Genomic DNA, 14655 nt, shown 5'->3' with positions numbered 1-14655 from the left:
TATTGCACGTTTTTTTCTGTCAGTATGCATTTTGAGACAGCCTGAACAAATAAGACGCCAGTATTCATCATAGAGAATTAACCCTGAACTGCTACTTTCAGTAACATGGTAACTGAACTATGAGTCATGCAAAATTGTTTTGTACAGAGACCATTTTAATTTTAATTACAGTGCCATAACCCACACATCAGAACAAAATAATAAACATCTTTATTTACTATTTTATAATTTATTTACTATTTATAGAAGTTTGCACATTTCCAAGAAAAACAAGTCCCATATTTGTGTGGGTCTTTCTCTAAACCCCACAAATATTATTTTGTTGTCTACCTATAAATGTTTTATTTTTTCCATTTACATGTATGGTATACTCTTATTTTGACTAAAGTGGACCATTTCTTCTAGGCACATAGGACATTCAAATGGTTTATAAAGATACGACATTAAACATTAGGACATTAAACATTAGGACATTAAACTTGTGATGCCGATTAAAATTGAACTTTAATACAGTTAATACAGTTTTACAGTAACAAAAACATGTTTAAAATATTTTACATACTTGAACATATAAAAATGTTTTGTCAGTTCTGTTCCTGATTTATTCCTTGAAATTATACATTTATAATAAATATTTAGGCCAATCATTCTGCATTAAGCACATACTGTATGAGTGCCATTTCTTCATAATATGGAATAATTTTCCAACCTCTATTTATTTTATTTTGCTCTATGTAAACTTTTATCCCACATACTGTATAACATATACAAAAATACTAAAAAAAAAAACAAATATTCAGTAGTTCATAAATTGCTAACTAAAATGCCCTTCCACTTTTAATAAATCAAACAAACCAAGAGACATTCTATGACTATCCTTCATCTTAATCATTATCTTTAAGAAAACAGTTCCATTTAATTTAATAAACCTCTCTCCTATATCGCCTTTGAATAAACACAGCCTTATTTGTTTTCTTACAGTTTCTCCAGGTCATTCAGATATGTTTACTTGGGCCTTTGGGAAGGTTCAGAAAAGCAGATTGGCATCCATATCCTCTGTTGAAATGAAACGATGCAAAAAGTTAAAAAAACTACCCAGGGTTGTTTCTGAAATAGCTGATATATTTATAGTGTTACTGAATAAAAACTTTACTGGCAACTTCGAGTTGATTGGGATGAGAATTTGAAAAGGAATGCTTACCTTCCTTAATGCCAAAGCAGCTGCACCACTCCCTGAAGGAGACAAGCTTGTCCTTGTCATCATCACACTTCTGGAAGAAGACAGAGGTGCAATGCTCCATGGGTACCAGGGGAACACGCAGAGGAGCCAGCTCAGAATGAGAGAGGAACCTGCAATGATAGTGAATTTCAATTAATGGACAAACCTCAAATTACTGCCACACTCAAAAGGTGTCTCAAAAGGTTCTTCGATGCCATAGAAGAACCTTTGGTTCCATAAAGAACCTTTAACATCTGAAGAACCTTTCTGTTTCACAAAAGGTTCTTAGTGTCGGAAAAAATAAAAAAGATATGGTTGTTTCAAGAACCTTTGACTGAATGGTTCTTCTATGGCATCGCTGTGAAAAACCTTTTAAGCACCTTTATTTTTAAGAGTGTACTCTACGTTCAAACATTTAGGGTCACCTTAACTTTCTTCACGAGAAATAATAAACCCATAAAACTACAAAATACACAAATGAAATTGGTGACTGAAAAAATACAAAATAAAGTAAAACTATGTATATTTCTTTAAAATAGTCATCCTTTGCCTATAGAATTTGTAAAATGTACAAGCAGCTTCGCACCCTAGGATGCAACAATATTAAAGTTCACATACTGTACATTTTATGCTCTTTAGGCTGCTTTTTTTCATTTTGGTCATCCATTTAATAATATTTTATTTTGAATACATCTTCGCTTTATAGGACTAGGTGTTATAATCCCACTATTTCAGCACAGTTGAATTGCCCAATAGGACATTTCCCACTACTTATGCATGACAGGGGGAAGCAGTCAAGAATATGAATAGAGGAAAGGAGGTTTGAGGATTCACTGGTTTGTCGGGTAGGCATCCTCTGTGTTTGGGGGATAAATGATTATATGCGACACATCGTCAGTTGTGCACCTCAGCCTCATTGGGTGTTTTGGCCCTTTATAGCAAGACACCCTCAGTCAAGGGAGGCCCACCGTAGTTTAATCAGACCTGGGTGTGTGTCGCATTGTTACAAGGTCATCTGGCAGCCCATGCTGTGTCCATCCACCTAAACCACAGACTACCCACGACTACCCACACCGTTGATGCGCGCTTAGTGCCACCGGTCCCGTATGGCATACCATTACAACACATTACCAAAATCAACGCAACCGTATGCGCCAACCCGTTGGCTAAGGCTGTAATAGCCCTACTGGCTCCGTTAATGCAAGCTCAGTGCCCCAGGTCCCGTATGGCATAACATTACACATTACCAAACTCAACTCAACAATACGCGCCAACCCGTTGGCTAAGGCTGTTATAGCCCCACTGGCTCCGTTAATGCAAGCTCTGTGCCCCCGGTCCCGTATGGCATAACAATACAACACAACACCATTTTATTACATGATCACTTGGCAGCCCATATTGCGTCCTTCCGTTTCAACCACAGCCAGTGGCTGCTTCTCTCAGCGACAGTGGCAAGTTGTTTGACTACCGTCTGTTGGGCCTGTCCTTTGATCCCCACTTTATTGAGCAGCCTTGTAGTGGAATTGGAAACAAAGCCCCTGCAGCCCACTTCCACCGGGAACACTTTCGCTGTCCATCCCCGATCTTCAGCCTCCGCTGCCAAGTTGGCATACCGGAGATTCTTTCTTTCAAATGCTTCGTTAGTGGCCTCTTCCCAAGGTACAGTCAACTCAACTATGAGGACTGTCTTACTGGAGCTGGACCACAGAACCATGTCAGGCCACAGGTTGTTCGCTGCGATTTCCAAGGGGAAAGTAAGTCTGTGGTTTAAATCAACTCGCATTTCCCAATCCCTGGCTATACTCAGCAGACCTGAATCTGGGGTTTAGGGCTTGGCCCGCGGTTTCCGCCCCTCCCAAATAAAGGGTTGCATTTTTAGCGAGTTAGCCTTGGTGTTTTGGGGGATGGCATTTGCTGCCACTCTCTTGGTCTCTACTGCTGCAGCCAAGCACTTTAGTACTTGATTGTGGCGCCATGTGCATCTCCCCTGTATTAATCTCTTTTTACGACCCACAAGAATATGTTTGAGGTTTGCTGGAGCTGCACATAGGTGGCAGGCTGGATCCTGTCCACACCAAACGTGCAGATTTGTTGGTGAGGGCAGCACATCATATGTAGCTCTTATGATAAAACTTAGCCTGTTTGTTTCCATACTCCAAAACTCACTCCAAGTGATTTTGTGCCGTTCAATGCCTTCTCACCTCATCCAATGGCCTTGCTGGGCTTGAGAGACCGCTCTGGCGCATCTACTCGCTTCCTCTTGATGCCGAACCTCCTCCACTACCAGGTGACGCTGTTCCTTTGGTGTCGCTTTTCGCCACGTGGGTGTGGTTGATGCCAAACCAAGTCCCCCTCTGCCATGTTGCACTTGTCCCACGATGTCCTTATGTCTGAGGGCTGCTTTTGCATCTCCTTCCGCTGTTGTTGGGTTCCATTTCCTTCCTGTCGCTACTGTTGGAGCAGCATCTCTTACACAGGGATCACAGGATTCTTTGAGCGTCATCTCTAACCTTGTTTTGGTGCATTTATATTCCTCCACAAGGCATGAAATGGGAAGAGAGAGAGCTCCATTCCCGTACAGCCCTATGTTGCTAAGGCATCTTGGTAGCCCAAACCATTTCCTTCCATTTCCTTGTGTACTCACCAATCTCTCCAGGTTATTGGCATGAGACACTGTGAGCTCATACATAGAAACTGGCCACATCAGGCGTGGAAACAAGCCAAATTGGAAGCACCAGAGTTTCAGCTTCCCAGGAAGAGCTGTATTATTGATTTTCTTGAGTCCACTGGCTGTCTCTTGCCTGAGTTGTTCCACCTGTTCGGAGTCTTTAAGGTCTCTGGTGTACCACCGTCCAAGGTTTTTGATGGGCTTTTCCGTGACCGTTGGTATGGGCTCACCCTTTATACAGAACCTGTCATTGGTAAGCCTGCCCTTGACAATAGAAATGCTGCGGGATTTTCTGGGTTTCACCTCCATTTGTGCCCAACTAATGTTCTCCTGGAGCTTATCCAGCAGGCGCTTTGTACATGCTTTTGTTGTTGTGATAGTTGGCATGTCATCCATGTATGCCCTGATTAGAGGCAGGCGCAAGACATTTTTCAAACGCTCTCCTCCAACCACCCAACGCGATGCCCGGATTATTATTTCCATTGCCATTGTGAAAGCCAGTGGTGAAATTGTGCAACCTGCCATTATGCCAATCTCCAGCTGTTGCCACGTGGTGGTACTATCCTGTGTGATAATGCAGAATTGGAGATCCTGAAAATATGCCTTAATCAGCTTTGTTACCTGCTCTGGAACGTGGAAGAAGTCAAAGGCTGTCCACAGCAGCTCATATGGCACTGATCCAAAGGCATTGGCAAGATCTAGAAAAACCACATGCAGGTCTTTCTTCTCCTTTTTTGACATTTGCAACTGGTGCCAGATGACGTTAGCATGTTCCAAACATCCAGAGAAACCCCCTATGCCTGCCTTCTGCACTAAAGTGACAATCAAGTTGTTTCTCTTCAGAAATCCTGAGAGTTTATTGGCCACAACGCTGAAGAAAATCTTACCTTCCATATTCAAGAGGTTAATTTGGCGAAACTGATCAATAGTTGAGGAGTTTTTCTCCTTGGGGATCAGTATGCCTCCTGCCCTTCTCCAGACCTTTGGTATCACCTGCTTTTTCCATGCCACAGCCATTAATCTTCTTGTAGAGCCTGTATGGTATACCGTTGGGTCCAGGAGCTGAAGCTGATCTTGCCCGTTTTACTGCACTCTCAACTTCGCTCCATTTAGGGGGCCTTGTGTCCATCTGGTGTTCTGGTAGCTGAATTGGTGGCATGTCCTCTGGAATGGAGATTGGCTCATGCCTCTGATTGTCGAAATACATTTTCCGTAGGTGTTCCTCAATATCTGTTATAGGTACTTTAAGGGTCCCAGTTTTCTCCTTGCTGAAGATGCAACTGACGAACTTGTAAGGATCTTTGTAGAAAGCGGTCCTGGTTCGTTCCTTCTTCTTATGTTGCTTTCTCAAGCTCTCTGCTCTTCGCAATGATGCAATGAGGCCAGGCGCCTTTTAACATCTCCTTGTAGTGCCTCTAGGCCCTTCCTTTCCTCTTCTGTGGCCTTCTTCCACTGTTTCCTCAGGCTCCTCCTTTCTCTGACAAGTCTGTCAATTTCTTTTTATCTCCTGGACTTAGGTCAGCCCGTTGTCTCCTTCTGTGACCTTGGGTTCTTGCTTTTCACCTGTCACCAGGTCTTTCCATAGTTGTAAACTGCCCTTTCACAGCAGTCACTGGTTTTAACCAGATTATTCAGATTCGCTTAATAGGACTAGGTGTTATAATCCCACTATTTCAGCACAATTGAATTGCCCAATAGGACATTTCCCATGCCTTATGCATGACAGGGGGGAAGCAGTCAAGAATATGAATAGTGTATCTTTGTGTAGCAAAGAAAATAAATATGTTGTCACAATATACACACACTATATTGAATATTATTAAAAAATCATTTGATTTTCTCCACATAAATAATTTAATAGTAAATAATAAAACATTCAGACATGCTGTACATACACTATTTTTCCAAAAGTATTCGGTCGCCCCCTCCTAATAAACAGGTTTGACTACTTTATTCATTTCCGTGGGTACCAATCTTAATGTTAATAATGATATTCTATGGAATTGTGTGCTTCTAACATTAAGAGGCATAACGAGGGCAACAGGTGAAGGGCGTAAACTGATAACGGGATAATGAAGGAAACAAGGGGGCGGTTGTAAGGGGCAGTTGTGGCCTAATGGTTAGAGAGTCGGACTCATGACCAGAAGGTTGCCGGTTCGATTCCCAGGGCCTGCGGGTAACAACTGAGGTGCCCTTGAGCAAGGCACCTTACCCCTACTTGCTCCCCGGGCGCTGAAGTGATAGCTGCCCACTGCTCCGGGGGTACGTGTGTTCACCACTTACTGTGCGTGTGTTCACTACTCTCTGGATGGGTTAAATGCAGAGGTCACATTTCGTTGCCTTGTACTTGTACATGTGCAATGACAATAAATTGAACCTAAATCTGAAAATCTGAAAAAAACAACTACAAAGAGGACAGGATCATGACACAGACCAGTCAAGTTCTGTCACACTGACTGAATCAGTCACTTCTTTCGGAACCTTGCCCTATACACAGGGGCATTGTCATGTTGGAAAAGAAAAGGGCCCTTCTCAAACTGTTGCTATAAAATTAGAAGCACACAATTCCATAGAATATCATTATATTTAACTTTAAGATTGGTACCCACGGAAATGAATAAAGTAGTCAAACCTGTTTATTAGGAGGGGGCAACCAAATACTTTTGGCAAAGATTTTTTAAAATCAAAACATCTCAGTCAAAGTCAAAACTCAAAGTTTTTGAATGTATATAAACCTAAATGAAAGCAGGAAAAACAAAATGTCCGCACACTCAAATCTGCACCACAACTTTAATAAATAATCAGCAACGTTTCGACCGTCAGGTCTTCGTCAAGTGTGATGTGTGGATGTGCACGCCTTTTTGAAATTTTGTTTTTGAATCTATATAAACCTCTAATGTTGCCTATAGGAGGGATATTGGCACTGAGTCCGTCTTTTGCTGTAAACGTCCCTCAACCACATCATCTAAAAATATCACTGAAACTCCTCAATGAGGCTTTAGCCTCAGACAGTTTGCCCACAAACCCATAGACCGTTCACTGTCTGTCTCATACACACAGCGCTCAAAAAAGCCAGACACTTTCGAGGAAGAACAAGTGACAGGATCTGGTACAAATGTTTGAAAAACATCCACCAGCAAAACTGCATTTTCCACCGTGGGTTATTGCTATAATTTATCCATCCCTCAAGACCTTGTAAAAACAAACAGATTGTGGTCGCTCGCTTTAAATGTCAGTCTTTTCAGCCAAGTTATCTCTTCTTGACTTGAATTAGCTGCAAAGTAGACATGACTTAATCAAAAGTTTAGTACAACTAAAGAATAAACCAAAGAATACTGTATGGATCCCACCTGTCTGAAGGGTGTTGGTCCATCTGTGCAAACTGCCAGTGGACAGGATAAATGTACATATTGTAGTTCTTCTCAAAGTCCTGCAGTAGAAGCTCTATGAGATGATCACCTGCATGAAGGCGCCACTCACTTTCATAGATCTTCTGAACCTGTAGAACAAATTCAGATTAATTTATGAACAACTAATGGTTTAGACACAATAGCGTCAATTGCTTTTTTTTCAAGAGTTGGCAGGTGGAATGTGTCTCCAGTTTATGTCATGGACACATTAATTGTCTTTATTGGATAGCAATGTGATAAAATGACACATCCTGTATATTTTTGAGAGACATACCCTGATTCTTTGTTTAGCTGTGAGAAAGCCAGGAGACATGGAGTCGTGCTCATATAACTGCAGAAGTACATTCTTCAGCCAGTCTCGCATACGCAAAGGAAACTGAACAAGCTCTGCCTCTAAACATGGAGCAATAACTGCCAGACAAACAAAATAAACATTTGCAAAAAATAGCACAACATGACAGCACATGTATGAGATCTCAATCTAATGAGTGTGGTATATGTCACTTTCATATTGAATGTTAGCGCAACATTTAAAAAATGTTTTTGCAACATTTATGATTAAGTCTATATGGGAATCCATTGTAAATCCTGGATTTAAACAGGAAATTGTTGTGCTAGTATTGTGGATTTTAACGATCTTATGATCTATTCTTACTGGGTTGCTAAATGTATGAGTCATACTTGCATCATTGTCATCAAATTTAGCATTGTCTAGCAGTCGAATCAAAGGTGTTTCCTACATTTGCAGGATCCTGTGTAGTCCAGATGAAGTCTGTGGCCCTTTTTGGTCCCCTCAAGGCTACACTTTGTGGAAAAAAGCTGACAGGATGTGTCATATGTCTTATTGTCCGTTCCACACACCTACAACAAAAAATCCCAATATCAGCAGCATATTATTAGTTATTAGATTCTTTGAGAATCAAGCATGTTCCACCCAGTTTTAGCATGGATTCATGTTTTTGAAAACAGTCTTCCCCCGTTTGCATATGTCTACACATACTGTATATTTGGTAGATATCATCATATCACCTTTATGCTTTTTGTGACTGTTTCAACTGAAACATCAATCAGGTAATTGCAAACGACACTTACATGGTCAAACTCATTCAGACTGGGAGGGCATGCTGAAGGCTCCTGACACACACAGGTGGGCTTGTTGTCATTGTTCATTTTGCATGTCTTTCCTCGCTTACAATGAAAACTTTCACAGGGGTCTGGATTAAATAAGGACAGAATGTGTTTAGTGGGACAAATCGTCTGTACAGAAGAATACTGCAAATTTTGGGGACTCCAAGGAAAAATTTAATGTAGCACCGCCCATAAGTAAAGACATCATAAAAAAAGAGTTGACAAAATATACCATTACTTGACTATTTGAGGTGAGCATTTGTTACTTTGGACTACTGTATTTAACCCTCTCTTAAGTATGTCTCTCTTTACTTTGCATATTATTTAACTTATTATTAGCTCAATAATCAGCTCAAACACTGAAATTCAAACATCTATGACTGCTTTACAATTTTATAATTTTTGGTTTTATATCACAATCTGTGTACAACAAAATTGCTACTTTACACACATCTTTACCTTACATACTTTGTTTCGAAATACATAAAACTGACATTTCCTGTGAAAATCCGACAACTTACATTTTAATTACTATTAAACTACTTTGTTAGACTACTTTGTTCTATTTATGCAGCGAAAATAATTTCAAAAAAAGACAGCAGAACCACAGCACGTCTCACAGAAACCCGATTCATTGCTGAATGATTCAGTACGCACTTTTGCTTGTCCGAGTGCTGCATGTTTTTGGAAATATAAGCCATTCTTATCGCTCGTAAAGGATTTGGACGTTGATGTGCTCTTTTACAGTATATGTCATTAATTAGACATCATTTACAAGGAAGATATCTGAAACTGTTCAGCTTCGCAAAATGTATTTTATAGATTTCACACCTGAAAGGCATGCGCATGTTATCTGTGCGTACGTTTGTTCCAATAATCCCACATACGCACTTTAAGGAATGATCATAAAATCAAATTAAGGACAGTATTTAGGCAGCATTTTTATAAATGAGGCCCTGGTGAATCAATTCTTTGATCGAATCGTTTGAATGAATGACTCAATGACTCATTAGACACTCACTTGCCATCACCTATACTGGTACTTTAATTTAGTTTAAAAATATAATTTCCCCCGTCATTTCTTATTAGTATATTCAAAAAATATTTAAAACAATCTCATAACATTATTTGGCCTAATGCAGTTGTTTTTTCAGTGTAAATGATTTAATTTGATAACGTATATATAACAACATAGCAGAGGGCTTTCATAACTTGTTAAAAAAGATTTTGTAGGCTTTGCAAACACCTTTGCACCCCTTAAAAGCCCGACACCATGGAGCCCCCCCACAAAACAAATCCTAATTTAACCCCTGCATTTACAACCTGATCCCACAGGAATTCGTAACTATTTTACAAGGCAGCTTATTTGTATGAATTTGTACGATGTGAAAATAAAGCAATGGGCCTACTGAAGCCCCACCCCTAACCCTAACGTCACTGACACGGAAGAAAATCATCCACAAATGTATGAATGTGATTGTACGAATACATGCGAATTAGCCAAAATTAGCCACATTGTAAAATAGTTACCTTTTTGCTGTGAGATTGTGTTGGCATGTAACCTCACTGTAAAAAAGAGTGCCTGCATTCCTTTAGTTCTGTTGGTTTGCATAGTGTAATGCAGGGGGCTAAGAGTCCCATTGACTTTTTAAGCCAGGCTGCATCGACAGTTTGAAAAACTCTGCTCAGCAGATTCCCAATAAATATTCAGGGCAGTGGAAACACATTGCTGAAATAACACTTACAAGCTGGCACCTCCTGTCCGCTGGGTCGATGGGTGGGTCTTATGTCAGGATATAGCTCCATAGTGGCTTTAATCTGGACTGGATTTATCCCAACCAAACGTGACTGTACAGAGCACAAACCAAACACATCAATATCAATTATTGCTAAAAGATTTGTAGGGTATTGTTTGTATTAATTTGATAACAGTCTGTTCCTATTAAATAGGGAATTCATAAAAGAATGCACTGGTTATGTAATGAAAATTCATACCCATTTCCCATTCTTCTTTCTAGGTTTTGGCACTGTATTTTCAGAGGGATCCACCTGTTTCTGTTGATTGTCTCTCTTCAATGTACTGGATTGGTCATTCTGCATGTCCTCCACATGCTGCTTCGTTTGCTGCTTCTTGCCTTTGCCCTTTCCATGACCATTCTCATTCTTCTGCTTCTTTTCCTTCTTCGCTTTCTTCGCTTTCTTACCACTAGTAGGAATAGAGTCCTTCTCACCGTGTAGATCCCTCTTCTCATTTTCACCCATATTGTTTTTGTCATTTTCAGAATCATGAAGTGGTTCTGTCAGCTCCTCTTGAGTTTTCTGAATGTCTGCGGACACGTCCTGCTCAGATTGTTTCTCTACAATGTCCTCTTTGGAGTCTTCAGAGCTGCTCAATTGTTGGGATTCATAGTCCATGGCTGTGGGAATCACATCTTCCGTTTTCTCCACCTCTTTATCCAAAGTGCTGATGTTTAAAGCTCTGGAGTCCTTCAGCTTGATGGGCAGTGGTTGTGAGGCATCACGATCTGATGCATAATCCAAATCCATTGGTATCTCTGAATCGGTACTGCTGTCAATGTCCGTCCCAACATCTTCCTTATTCTCGCCTTTATACTTGTTCGCCTCATCTACTTCTGCTTTTGGAGACTCCACATGTTCCTTGTTCTGATTCTCTGTCTCCTTTACCTCTTCACTCTCTCTTGGCTTGTCATCATCTTCATCATCTTCCACAAGATCTTCTGCTTCCTTAGAGTCCTGCAGGAGCTCAGTCAGTGCCTCCTCGCTCAGGAGCAAAGGAGTGTTCTCCTCACCTCCCTCTGAGACTTTGAGCTCTATTTCACTCATGTCTTCATCTTCTGGGTCCTGAGTGCTAGACTCGAAAGGCAGAAATGTGGGAAGAATGCTGCCTTTACTCTCATTAGGCTTCACTGACTCTGGCTTGTGCTAAAAACCATAAAAGATCCACTTTTAACTTCTAACAGATTAACAGTTTTTCTTAAAAAAAGAAACGTTATAACTTGTTTATAACCTCTAATGCCTAGAGGTCACCACAGAGGACAGCTATCAAAAAGTCCTTTCTTGCTTATACATGGGTTTTGATGGTGCATCATCTTATACACTGTCAATTTATCAAATGTGACCCTGGGCCACAAAACCAGTCATAAGGGTCAATTTTTTTTGTTAGGATAGGACAATATTTGGCCGAGATACAACTATAAGAAAATTGACGAATTAGCCTAATAAAGAAAAGTGTAAAATGCAGCTTTTTCAGAATTACCTGTCTCTCTGGAGTTTGGTTGTGTTTGGAAACATGCAGGTTTTTTTCATGAGGTTTACTTTGTACCTTAAAAAGACATTTAAAGAGCGATGAACACAGAGTAAAAAAAGTGACTTAACATTTTGTTTTGATTTGCTATAATTGGGAAGTCATAAATAAGATATATTGCAAATGAATAAATAGTACCCCGTTGAGTCTCTATATCCAAAATGTTGCACAGGGTTTGTATGAGTATCATATGCACACTTAACGCCAACTACTCTACGTACAGAACATCTGAGTTAAAAGAGAGTTACTCAATCTTCCTTCAACTGCAGGTTGGTCTATATTCCAATTACACTGCCGGTCATAATCTCTTTCCAACCTAGTAGTTTGAGGTTATCTATGGCTATCCACTTGCGATGTTGTAATTTCCTTTCTGTCAGTGGAGTGATGTATTGTCTTACCTCTGTAGCCTGATGAGCAACTAATGTTAAGACTCCAGAATTTACACTATCCTTGTTGCTTCAGTCACTGATTTAAGGGAGGTATTTAGCCATTTTAAAGCTACACAATTACCTCATCATCTGCCTTGAGACTGTGTCATTGATTGTTATGCTCAGCACTTAATTTAAGAGTAACCCCTTTTCCATTCCCAAGTGTCAGGCAGTTTAATAATATCTAGTGTTTGAACTCTCTGTTGACCCTGGTGCTATATTGTAATATATTCCCTTACCAATTTACCTGTTTCCTTCACTTTATCTACTGTAAAATCTTAATAAGATTTCATTAGCTCTCTAAAAGCTTACAAAATTGTACTTTATTGTATCTGAAAAAGGTTGTTGGTTCAGATGAAATGTACAGTATGTAAACTGACTTTTCATAATGTTGATCGTTAGATTACAGTAATGCTGATGATGAATTGATGAATTTAACTTACATATGCAGACAGTGCTGAGGCTAAAAAGCACAACAAAAACAGGTGTTTCTTCATTTCTAGAAAAAAAAGAGAAAATGTGTTATTTCTTACAAGATTAGCAATGACATTCTTGGATGTTTCCTGTTTTTCAGGATGTGACAAACATCGTCTTGTCTGAAATCAGCCTCTTGAAGCATTTCAAATGACACGATATCCCCACCCCTGTTATTATTGTCTATGAGAATTCTGGTTTACTGCCCATCTGTATGCTGAACATAGTGCTGCCATGACACCCCAGCATAAATCGGCGGCCTTAGTTGTCGTGGCAACAGGGCCTGGGAGATGAGCTTCACTCAAATCACATTCAAAGTCTGGAGGGGCAAAGCAAACATCAGAAGCTACTAGACTGGAAAAAGAGTTGACTAAGTACACAAGCGGTTCGCCTCCTGCACAGCGACAATGTGCCGATGTTGATGTGGACAATGGTAGGGTTGAAACGGCATGAAGATACCACATACCAAAAGATGATAAATAATGACAGCTACATTTCATAATTTAACTGAATTTTACATTTTTTCATTTTGTTTGTATCATCTATGTTTTACAGAACAAATATTGGGAACTGTTATTGAACATTTAAAAAAAAAGAAGCACAGTAAAAATTGCTTAGTTTTTTTATTGCACTGTGAATACTTTGCTGACTGAATGTTTTAAAAACTTTCATAAACCATATAATTAATAAATATATTATATTATTGCCAAAACAGTACTTTTCGGCAATAAAAATAAAAGAGGCAAATTATTAGTCTAATTAATGACATTGCATCATGCAACGTAAAAGTATCATCCAGTTACCTCGCTAAAATACTGTATACAACTAAGACTTACCTGAGCTTTGAGGAATGATGCAAAGAGGAAACTTTAAATGGCAGCGGAACACTTCAGGCAGTCAGTCCAAGCCCCTCTCACTTATGCCTTTCTCAACACTGAAGTACATCAGGATGCCCTTCATGTGCAAAGGGGCATACAAGGGGGGAGGGCAGTGGGCTTTTCTGAATAGAGTAACATAACAACACAGCCATTACAACTTTAACTTTTTCATATTATTTAATATACATGCGCATTTGGGAAAAGGGAGACGTCCCCCATGTTCAGATGTCCAAACTTTCACCAGCAGTGGTAGGGTCAATTCAATGCAAATGTCAACCTTAAGATGAAAAAAAGTTTTTACCAAAGGTTTTCACCACGCTGATACAGTAGGTCAGATGTCAATATTTGGTGGTTTAAATACCCATGTCAAGTCTCTCTTAAAGTTTTTAAAGCAGTTTTTGTTTTTTTAAAGCATAGTTTTCCATAGTCAGATAAGTGAATTGTCACATCAATAACAGTCCATGTTCCTCATAAATGGTCTCGTGAAAATTTAAATGAAATAACTATTTTATAGTCTATGAAGGGCCAACCATTTTTCATTTGCTAGGTATTACTGCTTCTGATTTGTGCATTTTAATTCACAGAAATCATATAATGTTGTCTCTCAAAATGTGCATCTTTATTTTCACATCTGTAACACACACATTTTTCTCTCTGTTGAAACAGAAAACCATGAAATAAACCATGAGACCATAACATTTTTTGGGGGGGGGATTTATATTTAAGTTGTTTGATTCTTTGTCATTTATTTAAATCTACTAAAATATCCCCAACAATCTGAATTCCCCCTATTCACTCACATAATGTTATTTTATCTGCCTCTTTCTCAAAATTGTTTGTCTTAAATCTTATCTCTCTATTTTTAAATCTCTATTTCTCTCGCTTATCCTTCTCATATCTACGGTACATTACCCTCATCCACCTATTCTCAAATCAAATTATAATTCCACTTAAATTGCAAGTAAATACCAGTTCACAGTGCATTGTTTTATATTTCCTAGCACCATTAGTAGTACACATCGCGGATGGGTGCTTTATGTGGGTTTTTTGGTTACACTGTGTGATGATTATGAGGAATGTTTGTAAAAAAAGGGTAATATTCCACTCTCCACAAATACCACAGAA

General features: G+C 39.4%; 1 protein-coding gene across 1 annotated transcript; it reads right to left on the bottom strand.

Annotated features, from left to right (window-relative positions):
* Nucleotides 1–389: 389 nt before the first annotated feature.
* sparcl1 (SPARC-like 1) lies at nucleotides 390–13692 on the bottom strand. Its single transcript, XM_057330585.1, has 11 exons — nucleotides 13489–13692; nucleotides 12622–12677; nucleotides 11703–11768; nucleotides 10421–11368; nucleotides 10171–10273; nucleotides 8390–8511; nucleotides 8038–8158; nucleotides 7572–7708; nucleotides 7238–7386; nucleotides 1202–1350; nucleotides 390–1056 (listed from the first exon to the last, which is right to left on the bottom strand). The coding sequence occupies exons 2-11, from the start codon at nucleotides 12673–12675 to the stop codon at nucleotides 1028–1030; spliced, it is 1878 nt and encodes a 625-aa protein (XP_057186568.1). The 5' UTR covers nucleotides 12676–12677; nucleotides 13489–13692; the 3' UTR covers nucleotides 390–1027.
* Nucleotides 13693–14655: the final 963 nt, after the last annotated feature.

This window comes from Triplophysa rosa, linkage group LG4 (assembly GCF_024868665.1).
Source record: "Triplophysa rosa linkage group LG4, Trosa_1v2, whole genome shotgun sequence".
Taxonomy (NCBI): domain Eukaryota; kingdom Metazoa; phylum Chordata; class Actinopteri; order Cypriniformes; family Nemacheilidae; genus Triplophysa; species Triplophysa rosa.
This window is presented reverse-complemented; position numbering and strand designations above follow the sequence as displayed.

Excerpts from the sequence above, each read along its gene's own strand:
- sparcl1 (XM_057330585.1), bottom strand. The coding sequence starts at position 12,675 with ATGAAGAAACACCTGTTTTTGTTGTGCTTTTTAGCCTCAGCACTGTCT. Across the intron at positions 7,387-7,571 it reads CAGCTAAACAAAGAATCAGG|GTTCAGAAGATCTATGAAAG; the intron begins GTATGTCTCTCA and ends TTTGTTCTACAG. Across the intron at positions 1,351-7,237 it reads GACCAACACCCTTCAGACAG|GTTCCTCTCTCATTCTGAGC; the intron begins GTGGGATCCATA and ends CTATCATTGCAG.